This window comes from Helianthus annuus, chromosome 6 (genome assembly GCF_002127325.2).
Source record: "Helianthus annuus cultivar XRQ/B chromosome 6, HanXRQr2.0-SUNRISE, whole genome shotgun sequence".
In the NCBI taxonomy this organism is placed as follows: domain Eukaryota; kingdom Viridiplantae; phylum Streptophyta; class Magnoliopsida; order Asterales; family Asteraceae; genus Helianthus; species Helianthus annuus.
In genome coordinates, this window is record NC_035438.2 from 8,033,123 (window position 1) to 8,050,341 (window position 17,219).

The window sequence follows — 17,219 nt, forward strand, 5'->3', positions numbered from 1 at the left end:
TTACTACCTTGTGATAAATAAGGTAAGTAGATATTGATCGAATATCAAATAAAAGAAAATCATGTTGCCCGCGCTAAGTTCCCTTAGCAAGTGAAACTTGCCAAACTAACAACCTTAACTTCTTGAGATCATGAGTAGCAAATCACTGAGATATTATTTGAAACATAAAAATACTAAGTCATGGTTACGATCATGAGAAGTTTATTCGGACATCGTCAGGCAACTATGGTGAAGAGAAGTGTCTTTAAGAAGCTCGAATCAACAATTATACATGTGAAGAAAATGTGCAATTAAATTGATACCCGTTCGACCCACTTGATTGCGATTAAACAATCCAACATATCTTCCTAGTGATTCTCATTTGTACATAAGATTTATCATATGTTTTGCAGGTGATATTAAGGTTACATTCTTATGTTCCTCATCAAGTCATGAAAAAACAAAGTAACTACCATGTAACATATCGGGTAAGTGGATGTTATATCCATGAGGAACATTTGGTTGATGTAATACTTTAAGTTAAATATAACACAACGAATCTAACCATCAAATTATTTTAAGAAATTGAATTAGGCGGACCTTACCTACGAGACGAAACGATCTATTGATTGACGATTATGATTTGACGGAATTAAATAGCTTGATGGACGTTAGTCCGCAGTTTTATGGGTTATTGTTGGGATTTAGACACGTGAAACTAAATTACGTGGACCCAGATGTGACTAGTCTTGATAAAAACTAGTTGAAAGGGAAACCCTAGGTCATTATCGACCTAGGTGTGTGTGACGAAAAAGCGAGGCGAGGAGAAGAAGACGATGAGCCAAAGCTTGGTTCTTATTATCCATTCGACTTTTAGGTAATCTTCTAACCAGTTTACATTGGTCGTGTTGTGTGTGTGCGTTCTGAATCACACGGGAATCGACAGGGTTGAGGGATTTAACGTATATGGGGATCCGTTAGGGTTGGTGTGATGATGATGACGGTGTCGAGTGATGATGGATTGACGATGGCACTAGTCTAGGGTTGAGGTGGTGATGATGGTGTTAGAGTAGTTGTGGCAGTCGGTTGTGGATGCAGTGGAGAGGTTGTGGTTGGACAATGGTGATATGGATCGGCGAATGGTGGCGGTGGTTATCGGTGTGTGTGCAGTAGCCGTTAGGGGAGGTTGTCGGTGTTACGGTGGTGTCGTACGACGGTGGGGATCAAGTTGGTGATTCCAGTAGGCAGTGTGAGTCGTATATGGTGCTAGGGTTTTGTATGGGAGTGTAACACCCTTACTATTATTAAGCGGTTTTCATTTAATTTAAAACCAAAATCATGAAATTATAATTTCTAATACATTGGAAAATACAGGTTAATTAAAACTCTTCATGTTTTAAAACATTACATCTTCGTTGGTATAAAATTTTCTGTTTTATAAATAACGACAAAACTATGTGCGGAAGCGTGTATCTTGATCGCGTTCGGTTCTTCTCTGAGCTTGATCTTCATCCGGGCACTCCTGACATTTACCTATGATCAAAACCAACTTAAAAGTTAGTTTTGATTGTTAAATATCAAGTTCAAACAAGTTATATGGGTCAAACAAAAAAAAATCAATTTGCCAGCACTGGAGGTCCTCGCGGGGCGCGACCCCTTCCTCCTCTTTTCTCTCGGGCCGCCACCGCCCCTGGCGGGGCGCGACCGTCTAATCACAAAATGTTTGTTTCCTGATGCTGCAACTGCCCAGCTCCGTTTTACTAACTTATTATGCACTAAAATGTGCATAACTTTCATTTTACAAATCCGTTTTTCACGATTCTTTTTCCTACGCGTTCGTAATTTAATTCTCCATCATATGGAGTTAAAATTTAACATTCAAACTAATAAAATTCCAAATTTTTAAGCAATCGGCTTATTATTCAAAATCAACATTTTGACCCGTTTGTATTTAAAACCACCCACTTGGTTTTTAAACAACAAAATATATACACCAATGTATTTAACCCAAAGTCCTTTACTCAGGTTCGAAATTTTATTATGGTTTACGTATGCACATAAAACCCTTTCGACCCATTTAGAGAATATTAAGCATTTTAGTCTAAAACTCGTTCTTTTCCTTTCACACTTCATGATTCCGCATTCAAGGTATCTACCTAAATCTCATAATCATAATGCAAGTTTCCAAACACCCCATATGGGTCGTTTGCCCAATATACCCATCAAGGCCTTTTTGGTCAATTTTAGTCCGTCAATTTACGACGAAGGACTTCCACTGATTAATTGACCACAATACCACTTTTAACTATAAATCTAACTATATGTACCTGGCTCGGGTCATAGCATTGACCCGTTTACATACCTCTTGCTTTAAATTTTCTAATTTAAGCTACGCAACATATGTTATTTCCTGTAATCACAAAATTGAACAAGTAGTCGTCAGTTATTATTGTCAAATGGTATTAACACGCCATTTGACCCGTTTAGTCGACATGACCATTTATCAACATATGATGGTATATTAATACCATCATGTCCCTTGGACCAATTCCGGTTCGCACCGTGAGTTTTTACTACTAAAAAAAACATTTTCTTAGATTGTCCAACCCGTTATAACTTTTACCAAATGGTATCTTTAATTTGATCACTATTATTTTAACCATTAACTTGACCCATTTGGTTGTCGAGTGAATTCCATCACTTCATTGACATACCAACTTAACCATTTTCGCTATATCAACCTTAAACATATTTTAACTAAGCTTGTCTACATAAATGTAACGAGATGACAAGTCGCGTACCTTTAAAGCATTCCCTTCAAGCGTGTGTCCGCTCCGGCTTATCCGCTTGGAGACTCGATTCCTTTGTCTATAGAGTTCAATCAACGGTTCGTTTAGCACTCTATTCATGTTATATAACGCATAATTCACAACATCATTCAAATATGCGTTTTGTTCTGAATTTCAACATTTAGTTTTCTCTTAGGCGTTTTAACAAACACCTAATGAGCATAATTTTATAAAATAAATAATCAAACTCCATGATTACTTATCTTGCCAATTTCAACATCTTTTACTAAATAATCATCTAATTCATGGTTCAATATCAAGATTAACTTCATAGAGTTCAAATAACACTAGTTTGATAGTCATGATTCTAGTGTTCATCATGTTTCTACAAAACCCATTAATCACACATAATGGATGATCATGAACTTCATAATTTAACACTAATTCAACAAGTTATTGACTAGGGTTTACTCCTAGACATCTTTTCATTACTAATTTCATCTAAGCATCAATCAATCAAGCTCAGATTTCGATTTCTAATGTTCATCAGAATTTCAAGATGTAATCAAAAGACAAAATTTAACATACCTCGTGATCCCCTCACTTAGGTGATCACTAATATAAGCTTGGATTTCGATTTGGGACCGATTGAGCCTTTCAATTTGATCAATTTGAGCAATCTAGGGTTTGAAGGTGAGAGCTCTTGGCTCTTCTGAAAGTCTCGACCAGAACACACACTTAGTGTGTGTGTTTGGTGTAGGATTTTATTTAATTAAAACTAGTTTTCAGTTTTTCATATTTGGCCCTTTAACTTTCCTCAAGTTTTCAACTTTCATAAAGGTTTAACTAATTCATGTTTTCATTATTGTTTTAACCAAACTTAACTAACTAGGTTGATATTAATAGTTACTTAGTGGTTTCGGAAAAGTCATAATCCGTTTTATTTTTAAGTCTCGTTAACTTGGGCTTCTTATAGGCTTTGTTTTCTCAAAGCGTTTATTCTTCTTTTTGATTAACATAGGATTGTTTATTTAAATCCTTATATACACCGGGTTAATTTTACCACTAACGGTATTTTACCCGTTCATTATTATTAACGTGGTTTGATTGCCAAACCCGTTTTCGGGGTGTTACAAGGAGTGGTCCTGTGCATGCACGGGGGATCGGTTTGGGTTCTCGAGTTAAAGCGAGTCATGGGTGATCCGATTTGGCGGATTCTTGAATCAAACATTTCATGGTGACGGAGTTGGATGCGTTATTGGGTTCGAATGTGGAGAAATTTACATGGTTAGTCGTATGTGTGCATGGATGCATGGAATTCGAATTGGATAGTAATTATTTATGTTGAACCAGATTCGTAAGCATGGATATTCGGATACATGTTCACGATTGAGGACGAGTTTGCAGGATAGATAGTTTGAGGATTTGAGGCTTTGCAACCGATGAGTTCTAATGCTGTTTTCTTAATATTTTGGGCTGATATACATACATAAATATGTTTTACAATCTGATGAGTTTTATGAAAGCAAATCATATTTAGCTTTTATGACGAGTTGGTATTTTCTAATGTTTCGTAAACTATTGGGGGTTCGAGTACTAACTATGAACGCTTTGTTAAGTCGATTGTGAGTCGTAACTAGGGGTTGTAATGAGGTTTGTAGGTTTGACAGAGTCCCGTGATGTACATTATCAGTTGGGATTCCTTTAGTTGTACGTGCCTAGATGTTGACATTTAGTATGTTGGATATGATTAGATATGTCTAGAGAAGTGTATAGTGTGGAACATAGTATGAAGCCTGGTACATTGTTTCCCGATTAAATGAGTAGGTGCTTTTGGGACAGGGTACGTGTCTCTTCTATAAGGAAATGGGTTAATAATTGAGTAGAAGATTTTCATGGATATTCTACGCTAGCTTGTCATCGATGTGTTTTTAGGCTTGTGTATGTCTAGATTTTATGTGCTGTCAGTAGTCTTTGTCTTGGGCAAGGACGAGTCTTGGTGTGGGCGATTGTTGCGTTGAGGTGACATGAGCCTAAGCTAATTTAGACATACCCATGTTGAGGTGACGAAGTGTCTAGTGTGGCGGCACCCAAAATTATAGATGGTAGCTATTTTGAGGTGGCGAAACGTCAAACTATGTAGGCCACCGTTCCATTGAGGACATATCTAAAATGATATGGATTGTTGCTATGTTATGGTGGCAATATTCAATTATATGTTAGGTTCCCACCATTATGTGACTTATTTGCATTCATATAGACGAACCGGTGGGTTGTTATGCATTCACTGATGTGATTTGTTTTGAGTGTTGTTACAATGTCGGCAGTCTTAGTCATGGCACGAGTTAGATTGATTGATTACAATGTCGGGAAGTTTTGTGTCAGCCTTAGATGTTATGTTGATTGGTAGTGGTCGATCTGGGTGGATTGTCCTAAGTATCTGTAGTAACCAAGTCGGGTCGATTTGGGTTATATGAAATGTAAGACCTAGATGTTGGTCGACTTGGATGACTAGCCTTGTGGAAAGGTATTGGTTGGGCCATGATGGGTTAACGTGATTACAAGTTTTATTTAAACAAAGTTCAGGTGTTCATAATTAGAGTGTTTTGGTGTCACTTCACTATTTAAACTTAAGTGTGAGAACTCACTCAATGTAGCAGACTTTTGCGTGCATGTTAGATTTATTGCAGGTTAGTGTTTGGAGTATGTGGAGCTCTTGGTGCGCATGTGAAGCTACTCATGGTTGTAACAAGGCATTTGTGTGTTTGTTTATGTTTTCAGATTTAAACTGATTACTAGCAAATGTATTTTAACTAAGCACTTTTTTATTTAAATCTTCATGTTCCCTATTTGTAAACTAAATGAGTCATTTGAGTTAAACGGTACGATGATGTCCAGCTGTAAAGTGCCTGTTTTGGGGCCTTACATTAACGTCATTAAGGCGTTTGTATGTTTGTTTATTTTTTCGGATTTAAACTGATTACTAGCAAATGTATTTTAACTAAGCACTTTTTTATTTAAATCTTTCTGTTGCATATTTGTAAACCTAATGAGTCATTGAGTTAAACAGTACGACGATGTCCAGCTGTAAAGTGCCTGGTTTGGGGCCTTACGTTAAAGTCATTAAGGCATTTCATGGCAGCAACTGTTTATGGTGTGACCCACTTCCGAGGAAGAGTATTGCGGTGGTGTGGAAGAATTAGCTTAGTATTAATGAAGATTTCTTAAGTTTATATATTTATGGTATAAGTAGAATTCATAGCAAAGTCAGTAACTAGAAAGACACAAGCTTTTGGTTCGACCATATGGCCTTAGACATCCTTCTTTATTATAAGTTCCCTAACCTTTTTTTCTCTAATAGACGCCAATAAAAGGTTTTTTTATAGCAAATCAGCTCAGGATAGATAATGGGCAAAGTATGATAAAGTTGGGGTGGAAGAAATCCTCCTTTTGCTATTGAGGATAATATCTCCATTATCCAATGTGATACCATGTTGAAGGATTGCTCATTGTCAAGTTTAAAAGATTCTTGGTCTTGGGTAGGTAGTGGATCAAACAGGTTCTTGGTGAGTGAGATTAAGAAGGAGGTTAAAATCAAGATGGCCCTGAGGATATCTGTAACATAGTTTGGGTAAACTAGGCTCCAAGAAAGGATATTTTTGAGTGTGGCGTGCTCTTCAATACCATATTCCAACAAAGACGTTAAAGTTTGTTAAAAGGGGTCGGCTAGTTTATAAGGGGTGTGTTAGTTGCATTTAGTCCTTAGAATCAGCATAGTCTTAGATTCTTCTCTCTTGTAGGTTGGTGGTGGATGTTCAGAAAAAAGTCTTTGATTTGTGCAACATTTCCATTTCAAAGCCAGCTTCAGTCAACGACTTAACTCAGTCCCATTCCATTGTTTCGAACACGACAATGATCACGGAGAAGATACGGATGATATTCTTGGCAGCTTATAGTTCCTTTAGAAAGGAAGAGACGGTAAATATTTCAATGGTAGGACAAGGTTTAAGGAAGATATATGGGGAAGACATAGATTTAAGCACATTTTTATGGTTGATACATTGGGTGATTATCCCTTTGATGGAATGGAATACTTGGTGTGACTTTGTTTTTTAATATTGCTTGTACTTTATGCTAGCTCATAGCTAGTCATTTTGATATAAATATATTTCCTTTTTGTCATTCAAAGAAATTTTTAATTTCTTTGTTTGATCTAGATTCAATGCATACTAAATGTTGTACTTGAATGTATTGCAAGACATAATTGCACATTGTAAACTAATGGTAAAAACAACACAATTAGGGAACTTATAATGATTCGTATTATAATTTAATGAATAAACTTTAATAAAACAATAATGAATACAAACATATGCATTACCATTAGATACTCACTCAGATGCTCGAACTGTGCTTATCATACCTTGATATATATAATCAAAACATTAAAACCCAAATCTAGACACCTACACTTTCTCCTTTACACTCGATGGTTCTAACACGATCTCCACCAACTTAATATAATATCTCTACCACCATAACCGATTTACGATTAACTTAAAGCCAATAACAAACTAACCAGATTACCATCTTTTTGAACCAGACGGGACCAACTTGTACCACCAATGACCATCTCAGACCGCACTTAATCTTCCCTGAACATTTGAGCTCTGAAACCAGACCATCATCGCCTTCATGTGCGAAAGAGTTTATAAATGAAAAAAAAATTGAATAACCAAAAAAAATTGGGGTAATACTTATTTTCGCTTAAATTAATGCCATAAGGTGGATGGTGTTAACCGCATGGATGAAAATGATAAGAATTATAAACCATAAGGACAATCATGCGGAGAAAAAAAACTTTTGGATGAAATTGACAAAAGTAACCAAATCACATGGACGAAATAGCTGTTACTTTTTCATTTAGAACTGAATTTGATTCTTCTTTAATATCTTGTGTTCTTTAATATCTTTGTCGGTCTACCAATGGAAGAAGGCAAGACAACATGTCTCTAAACTTTGAGTTACAATACGAAGGCCAATTTCGGGTACCAATGTTCATTGTTGTGGTTTTATTTTGATACAAGTCGGTTTTAATATTTTTGCACCACTGGCACCGAACTGGTACCGTATCGCACCACAATGTTACTTTGTAGCTTAGAACTTTATGTTTGTAAGTTTTTTGTCGCTAAGTTTGAGATTCCTATAAACAGTTTTCATGTTTCGTACATACACTGAATATATTCTCGCCGCATCGTGCAAATAAAAAAATAGATTCTTAGAAAACAATACTTTATAGAAATAAATGTAAAAGTAGACATGACACAGTGCAAATATAATATATAGGGTAGGGATTATAAGAGAAGTCCACCCTATTTGAGATCCTAAGAGAAGCATTCTAAACCATACATTTCCCTAAACTTTTCATAATATACACACATGTATAGTTTAAAATTCACTAAATACACATATGTATATTTGTCAAAGCTTGAATTATACACATATGTATATAGTGAATTTTAAACTATACATATGTGTATATTCGAAAAGCTTAGGGAAAATGTATGGTTCAAAATGCTTCTCAAGTTTTTCAATTAGCCTATTAGTTCTTACACGATCCTAATCCTATATATATATATATATATATATATATATATATAAAGTATATCGTACATTACGGCTTAACGTACTTCACGTACGACAACGTGCGTGATTTGTTCTACAACATGCGTGATTAATGTTTTCAATATGCGTGATTATTGTATTTCAACATGCGTGATTTTGGATTTTTGAGTTATAATGTGCGTGATTTTAAAATGAACGTGCTTAATTACCTGTCGTACGTGATGTACGTTAAGCCGTAATGTACGTTAACCTTCCTCTCTCTATATATATATAGGGAGAGGATTATGAGAAAACTACATCTAAATGAGAAAACTAGAAAACTAACTACAAAAACCTAAAAAAAAGCCAAAAAATATACCAATTTTTTTTTACATTTTTTTATAAAGAAATCGCTACTTTTTATATATAAAAAAATTTCAAAAAAAAAAATTTTGTTGTACTGCAAATGTGCATTATATGTGTATTACACATGTACTACACATGTGCACTATATCCGTAATAGTGCACATGTGTAATACAACAAAAAAATGTTTTATTTTTATTATTTTTTTTTGAAAATTTTTTTCCATGTATAAAAACTAGCGATTTTTTATAAAAAATCTAAAAAAAAAATTTGGTATGTTTTTTAGGCTTTTTTAGTTAGTTTTTTTGTTTTCTCATTTATATATATATAGGGGATAGATGATGAGAAAACTAGTTTAAATGAGAAAACTAAAAAAGCCTAAAAAACATACCAAATTTTTTTTTTACATTTTTTTAAATCGCTAGTTTTTATACATGGAAAAAAATTTCAAAAAAAAGAAACTTTTTGTTGTATTACACATGTGCACTATTACGGATATAGTGCACATGTGTAGTACACATATAATCACATATAATGCACAGTGCAGTACAACAATTTTTTTTTTTTTGAAAAACTTTGTTTATATATAAAAAGTAGCGATTTTTTTATAAAAAATTGTAAAAAAAAATTGGTATGTTTTTTGGCTTTATTTTTTTTAGGTTTTTTAGTTAGTTTTCTAGTTTTCTCATTTAGATGTAGTTTTCTCATTATCCTCTCCCTATATATATATAACATCAAGATGAATATTATTAAACTCAGAAAGGATTTCGTGGGTGTTGGAGGAGAATCGATGTTTATAGATGCTTGAAGTTAATCAATCTCATGTAAACGTTACTTTCTAAAGTTTCTAGTCTTATAGATACTCTTACATATGGTGAAAATGTTATTTATGAACTTTATATATGGTGAAAAGATAAATATAAAGAAAGTCAACCCTGTGTATCATCATATATGGATGGGCTTATGAAGGGTGAAAACTTGTTTTTTTGTTAGTCTTTATGTGATGTAGAAAAGCACAACACCTTTAGCCCCTCTCACGTGAATCACAATATCATATCCCTTGTGTTATCCAATTTCCCGCCATTTTGATATAATATTTGGCATTAAGTAAAATCAAAAAAGAGCTCTTGGAAGAGGTTTAGTAAAAGTGAACCCTCAAGAGAATAAGTGGCACACAGAGATAGTTTAGTGTGTAAGCCTTCAAAATGAGGTATTAGAAGAGGTTTAGTATGCCACTTGAAGCATGGTAGAAACGAACTAGGTGTGTAATTGTCTTGTCTGGAAGAAATGAGTACATAAACAAAGTGATAATCAATATCAACGTGTTTAGTTGTTATGTGAAAAACCATTTTTGGCTTTTTTTTAAGTTTTTTTTAAACATTTAGTTTATATATTTTTAAACTTAGATAATAGTTTAATTGTTTTTCTATATTTATTAAACTTATAAATTATAATAATAAATAAATATTTTTTCATATACTTTTAAACTTTTGTAAAATAAATATGTTAACAAATGCATATACTTTATTTATATATAAAAAAACCAATATAACTTTTTTTTGTTATTACAAAATCTACCCATAGTTATTGAGAAAACGTAGAAAACTCTATCGCCTAATATTTATTATAAAGAAATCACAAATATGATATACATATTAATTGTTTTGAGCATAAAAAAATCAAAAAAGCGTAGACCATATTTAAAAAAATAATAATAATAAAACAATTTTTTGAGTAACAAATCTAACACTCATGTGTAACAGATGTTACACTCGCGTTGTACAAAACTTGTTTTTTTTAAATATCCTCTCGATGTTTTTTTTTTTGTTTTTTTTCTCAAAACTCTTTAAAACATGTATATTACATGTATGTGTTTTTTTCAAAATAAAAAAAATGTTAGGAGGTTAGAGTTTCCTTGGTTTTCTCAATAACTATGGGTTTTCTCCTAATACTAATATATATATATATATATATCACACCATATCTTTAAAACTTTTTTTTTTTTTTTTTTGCTGTAAATCTAACATATTCAAGATGAAAAAGAAAATAGTATCACACATGTGTAACACTACAAAAAACCTAAATCCGCCAACCTCCACCCCCAAAAACCTAAAAACTAAACCCGAAACCTACCCCCCCCCCCCCACACCAAAAATAAAAAACCTAAACCCCCCAACTTGACCAATATAAAAACTAAACCCGAAACCTAAACTGCACCAAAAACCTACTCTAAAAGCTAACTGAACTCAAAATATAAACTCTAAGGCTAAGTAGTATTGAAAAAAGTACGACACGTTAACTCTTGTTTTTATGTCCAAAAAATATACTAAATATACTCGAACGAAAGATAAAAAAGTTTGTAATCTTATGGTGCATTTTTTTTAAAAAAATAACAATATACGAAAAAGATAGAAATGTTTAAAAGGTAATATATTTTTTTTCCAATTTTGTCTCCACTTCATTAAAAGTCGCAGTCCCTCTTAAATAAAGAGTTTTCGAGTTTTCTCACTAACTATAGGTTTTTAATTGAACCCTCCTATATATATACACACACAACACCCACCACTGGCCACCGACCACCACCACCGTTACCCACCTTCACCATATAACCACCATCAGCCACGTCTGACGCCCACCTCCTCCAAGCACCCCCTCCCCCATCACCTAAAAATCACTAGAGCCACCTTCCCCATAAAAAAATGTCGGACCACCACTGCTTGCTTATATCATATAAAAACCCTCCTAAAACACCCTAAACGCCCTAATTCAACACCGTATACTCGTAAACGGCCCTAAATAACATTAATTTCATTAAAAAACAAATAAAACAAATATTTAAGGCCGCTCGCGGTCCGCGACCATGTTGGTTGTGTGCTTCGAGGGGCGCGACCGAGGGTCAGGTGGCGGAACCCCCTTTAGCCACGTGTCACTGTGCGTGTGAAGTCTACTATGTTGACTAACCAAGGCTAGGACCTAGCCTAGTCTCTCGCAGGCCGCGAAGGAGAAAGAGTGGGGGCTCGCAGGCCGCGAGCCACCCCTGATCAGGCTTATAAATTGAGGTCGAGGCCTCAGTTGTCCTCGTTCAGAATTTTTTTTCTCTCTCAAACGTCTTAATAGGAGAAATACTCGGGAATAATACCTCTAAAACGTGAAGCTCTGCTTCGTTGTAGCTATTATAACCCCGATCACGTATTTGTTACCCTACCCGATTGATCTAGGGCTCCGTAACGCATGTCAAGGCTCTGGCTGACTCAGTTAGTTGGAGTTCTGTCTCATGTTGTATGGCTAATGTGATTTGGGTTATCTTACTAACACGTGTGCATTGTTTAATTTTAATAGATAATAATCAAGAGAATCATCAGAAAGCTATTATATTTTCTAAGTCAACAATGTGAGTCATTCTCTTTTTCTACCAAACTGTTTTACCAAAACCTCAAATGTTTTAAATTAAACTTAACAGTGATTGAGTCTATTTATTCTACAATTGCTGTCGGTATGTGGGGTTTTGTATACACTACTTGTAATCCGTTACTATTGGACGACGAGTTAGCTAATGAGTAACATGACCACAAGTCAGGGATTTGACAATACTGAATGAGTATATTGGTAGATATAAACATTGTAATCGCTCTCAATACTGTAAAGTTATAAAAGCTGTTTTGATTAAACTGGGATGCACTCGCCAGTATTTCTTGCTGATAAAATCTTTTTAAAACGTGTTTCAGGTAACTTAATGTGAAGCTAATAGAAGCCAGTTAGAGAGCACTGAAGGCTTAAGGAAGTGGCTATAAAAGTTACCTAAATAAAAAAGAAGATTATGTTTTTAATAATTAGGGTTTATCCCTACAAATGTATTGTGTATGAAACTTGGGTTTTATCCCATTTATTTATTATAAAAGCTTGGTATTTTAAACTCTGATACTATTTCCTAACTACGATCCTGATGTCTCATTTTCGATACCAAATTAATAAACACTGATACCACCCGCTCTGTGTCTCGCGGCTCCTGCTCTCAAGTTAGGGTTCGAGGGATGCGACAGATCAGAAACCAAAATGAAAATTATAATGCAAGTTTTCGTCATGAGGTTTTAAAGGAGGTTGCCGTCACGGATCTGGACTCAAATAAAAAATGAAAACGAAATTTAAAGACCACTACCACTTGATCGTCATGGTTTCTAGATTTGAAGACCACTAAAATTTGAAGAGGGTTATTGGTTTTGATTTTATGTAGAGGATTTTCAAAATTCGCTTTTTGATTTGAAGTCAACAGTTTTCAAGGGTTTTTTTTATTAGAGGTATAGAGGGCTTAGAAGAGTGGGGGCTTTCAGGTTATTTTTAACCAGGTTATTGTTCTTCGTGAGATAGAATAGTGGTTACAGAAAAAATAGGCATAAAAACGAGAAAATAATAACTAAGTCAATCAAGGACCTGTATGTATGTTGCAATGGGGACGTTAAACAAGAAAAAATAGGTGTAAAAACGTTGAACCACACACGCAAGTTACGGGGTATAAACCCACAAAATTTAGACCGAAAAGTAAGCCTAAAAATTCGTAAAAGATGAAAAGCATATAGGGGAATAAAGTTGTAATAAGAAGTGTGGGTTTAAATTGTAAAGGTACTGGGATAAAAAATACAAGGATAACCTAAAATTGGCTCATTCTATTTCCACCCCCCCTAATTCCTGATTACACCCCCCCTATCAAAAACATCACATCCATCAATCATTTGGTTTTTGTTTTTAGCCTGTTTTGTCTTTTTGTTGTCTTTTTTTATTCATTTATTTAATTATTAGTTATTTAGTATTTGTTTGTATTTGTTTATTAATTACTTATTATTATTATTATTATTATTATTATTATTATTATTATTATTATTTTTATGATATAGTATTTATTATTAGTTTTTATTGTCATGATTTATCAAATTATATTTATAGCTGTAACAAAAGCTATATAAAAATAAGTACTTTTTTACAAAATTATTATCATTTAATAATTTACATACCGAGGTTTAATCTATACTCCCCCCAGATGTAGCAGGTTGTGCTATCCAAGACTTATACATATTTTGACATGATTCAAATATATTCTCCCAGCCAGCTGCATCATTTTCTCTCATTAATTTCCATAGGTTGTTTGTGCTGGCAATTGGATACTCTCCTTGCAATTCTACCATTATAAAATGGTTACCATTCACGTGTGCAATTGTAATTATTTTTTTTTTCTGGGAACTCGTGAGGGCCTCTCCAAAGCGAAAAACAAGTAGAACTGTTTCTTTTTTCTTGAGATAAAAAATGAACGATCACATTAAACTTGTTCGCAATCAAGAATCCTGCCTCTGGCATAATCATCCAGTGTTTTTCAGGTGCAAACCCCGATCCTGACCAAGCCAAGGACGTGAACACATCTTTGAATGAGCCTAAGAAAGCCTTAGTGTACTTATTTCTAAACTCGAGTAGCTCTTCCATCAGTGATCTCCGGATAAATAACCATTCATCTTCACCGTAGCCGAGAGCAGAAGCTGTCGCCCGAAACCCACAATTTCCATCACCTAACACGTTATGTATGCGTGTAACATACGCATGGAAGATTTTTGGAATTAGATGAATATAGTTGTGTATCACCTGTGATGCTTGATCTTGGTTCAACCCCATGAAGTCATAGCCTGGCGCACTTGTAGAGTTGGCGAAAGAACTTTGTCCGACAATATCTTGGTTCAACCCCATGAAATCATATCCCGGTGTGTTTAAAAGGTTGGTAAAAAAAACCTTGTCCGTCTGTATCTTGTGTCATGAACGGACTTGGTTCACCAGGATCGTCCTTGAATGGTTTTTTTCCGTAAATATCTTGATTTATGAACGGACTTGTTTCACCAGGCACTTGATAGTTCACGTCTGGACTGATGTAACCAACATAATCATCAGTCTCTAGATACCCGAATGAACTATGTCTCCAAGGCTCTTGAGTGTAATCCTGCTCTTGATAGTTCGTAAATGAACTATGCCTTGCAGGTTCACTACTTCATCAATGTGACGAACAATCTTATCTAAGGTACAATTTGCTGAATTCAAGAATTTTTTGAGCTTGGCATGTTGGCTTTCAGCTCTGTTAGTTTTCTGATTTCCGAAATGTAAGCATTCGTTAGTCCATACGGACACAAACATTTCTTTATACTTGTTTAACCAAGTACTATTCAAGTAATCCAAAACATCTGCAAAGATAATAATGATGATAACGATGGTAACAATAATACTAACAGAATTATAGTAATAATACATACCTTGATGATGGATTAACATTGACTGAAGTTGCTTGTAATTTTGGAGGAATGATGTCCACGTTTGAGATTCAACGAGTGCATTCCACATTATATTGAAGATTTTCCAATCATGATCCGTGGTGAAAAATGATTTGCAGTTTCTAAATATACTTTGAGAAACGTGCCACCTACAAAGTAATCGGGTAGCATTCGGAAAAACTTTCTCGCATGCATTCATCAGAGCTAACTCCCTGTCCGTAACTATAACACGTGGTTGTTGCATGCTCCTCTCATCTAGAGTTGATTTTAAACAGTTTAATGCCCAAAGATATTTCTCCTCTGTTTCTTTACGCATAACTGCAAAAGCTATGGAGATTGTCTTGTTGGTAGAAGTTACACCAACAATTTCAAGAAAAGGCAATTTATACTTGTTCGTATTGTATGTGACATCCATAAGCAACACATGTGGAAAATCAAGGAAGTACTTGTATGAGATTTTAGGAACAAAGAATAAGTCTTCCAACATGTTTGAAACTCTATTGGTAGAAATTTCAAAAGTATACCCTTTATCATTTAAATGAGACATTAGCACCTCCATCAAAGATTTCCCTTTATGATCCGTTGCTCGAATTTTATCACGTGCGTTATATATGTTTTTAATTGTAGAGACATTATTTTCATCACGCTCCTTGATAACACCTAAAATATCTTTTGGGAACACACCCTTCCCCGTCAACTCTGCCACCAATTGGTGTTCATTAGGTGTCAATCGTTTGAGGATTGGGTGTCCCTCCATATATTCTCCGGGTGGATGATTATGCTCACCAGGTTTTACTTTTAACGTCCAAGAACCATTCTTTTTTGAAAATTTCGCTACCATTTCAAACGGGCAATTTATCTTTCTAGTGCCGGTCTCTCTACTTGAATCTTTATCTGATTTATACACACCACCACGATCACACATAAGTACAACTTTAGACACGTAGCCATTTTTAGCTTTCGATCTTTTAGTCACAATAGCGTAACCAAGACTACGTCCGGTGTTTCTAACCCATTCCATCAACTCTTCACGAGACTTGAACACCTAAAAGTGAACTAATATTAGTTACAAAATTTAGGTGAACAAGCTTGAGTAGTTACAAAATATATATTATCCAAACAAACCCATTTAAACTAAAACAAGACCCTTAACCTAGCTAGATTATATAACTAAGTTGAAACTTGAAACATGGGAATTAAAAACTATACCTGATCTGTTGAAAATCCAGACATCTCTTTAACTTTTCTGAATGCTATGATGAAACATAAATAGATCACTCTTTGAACAAGTAAATTTATGCAGCTCTTTGAATAGCTTTCTCAAGTATATGAAGCGAATGCACTGAAGTTCCCAATTTTGGAGGAAACTGGTGATATTTTGGAGGAAATATCAACTATTTAATATCACCACATAGAACTTGCAGCAATAATAGCACGGCTCATATGAGCTTTTTGTGTTCATTATTATATCACCACGAGATAGTTGTACACTAATAATTTGAGCACTAAAAAGGTAAAAAAAAGTAAAAAGAACTAATAATTTGAAACCACCACCACAAATATTTTATCAATTTTAATAATAATAATAATAATAATAATAATAATAATAATAATAATAATTCATTACTAATAGTAAATAATAATAATAATAATAACAAAAATATAAAAAAGACAATAAAATAAAATAAAAAAGACAACAAAAAGACAAAAAAAAGACTAAAAACAAAAACCAAATGATTGATGGATATGATGTTTTTATAGGGGGGTGTAATCAGGAATTAGGGGGGGTGTATAGTATCACCCATAAAATTAAGAAAAAACTGATAGGTAGTACAACTCACTAAAGCTCAAAGTACAAACCTTAAAACTAAAAGTACAAACCATGATGAAAAAAGAAGTTGTTAATTAATAATATATATATAATATATAATATATAATAAATAAAAAAACAATGTTTGTTGGTATAATTATACTAAACCCTTGTCATAATGCATAATAAATAATGATAAAAAAACAATACATGTTGGTATAGTTATACTGAACCCTTGTTATAATCCATTTGTCTTTTAGGCATTGTTACAATTTCGGTTTTATTTATAGACTAAAATGGTATACAAATTTTGTATATGCTAAGTTAAAAAAATCTAAATAATATTATGTTAGATGTGATTCTTTAAGTTTCCT

At 34.0% G+C, this 17,219-nt stretch overlaps 1 protein-coding gene across 1 annotated transcript; it reads right to left on the reverse strand.

The window, feature by feature from the left end:
* Window positions 1-14,664: 14,664 nt before the first annotated feature.
* LOC110944339 (PKS-NRPS hybrid synthetase CHGG_01239-like) lies at window positions 14,665-16,498 on the reverse strand. The gene is made up of 3 exons (XM_035974033.1): window positions 16,245-16,498; window positions 15,018-16,080; window positions 14,665-14,948 (listed from the first exon to the last, which is right to left on the reverse strand). Exons 1-3 carry the CDS (start codon window positions 16,266-16,268, stop codon window positions 14,665-14,667), a joined length of 1,371 nt encoding a protein of 456 aa, XP_035829926.1. The 5' UTR covers window positions 16,269-16,498.
* Window positions 16,499-17,219: the final 721 nt, after the last annotated feature.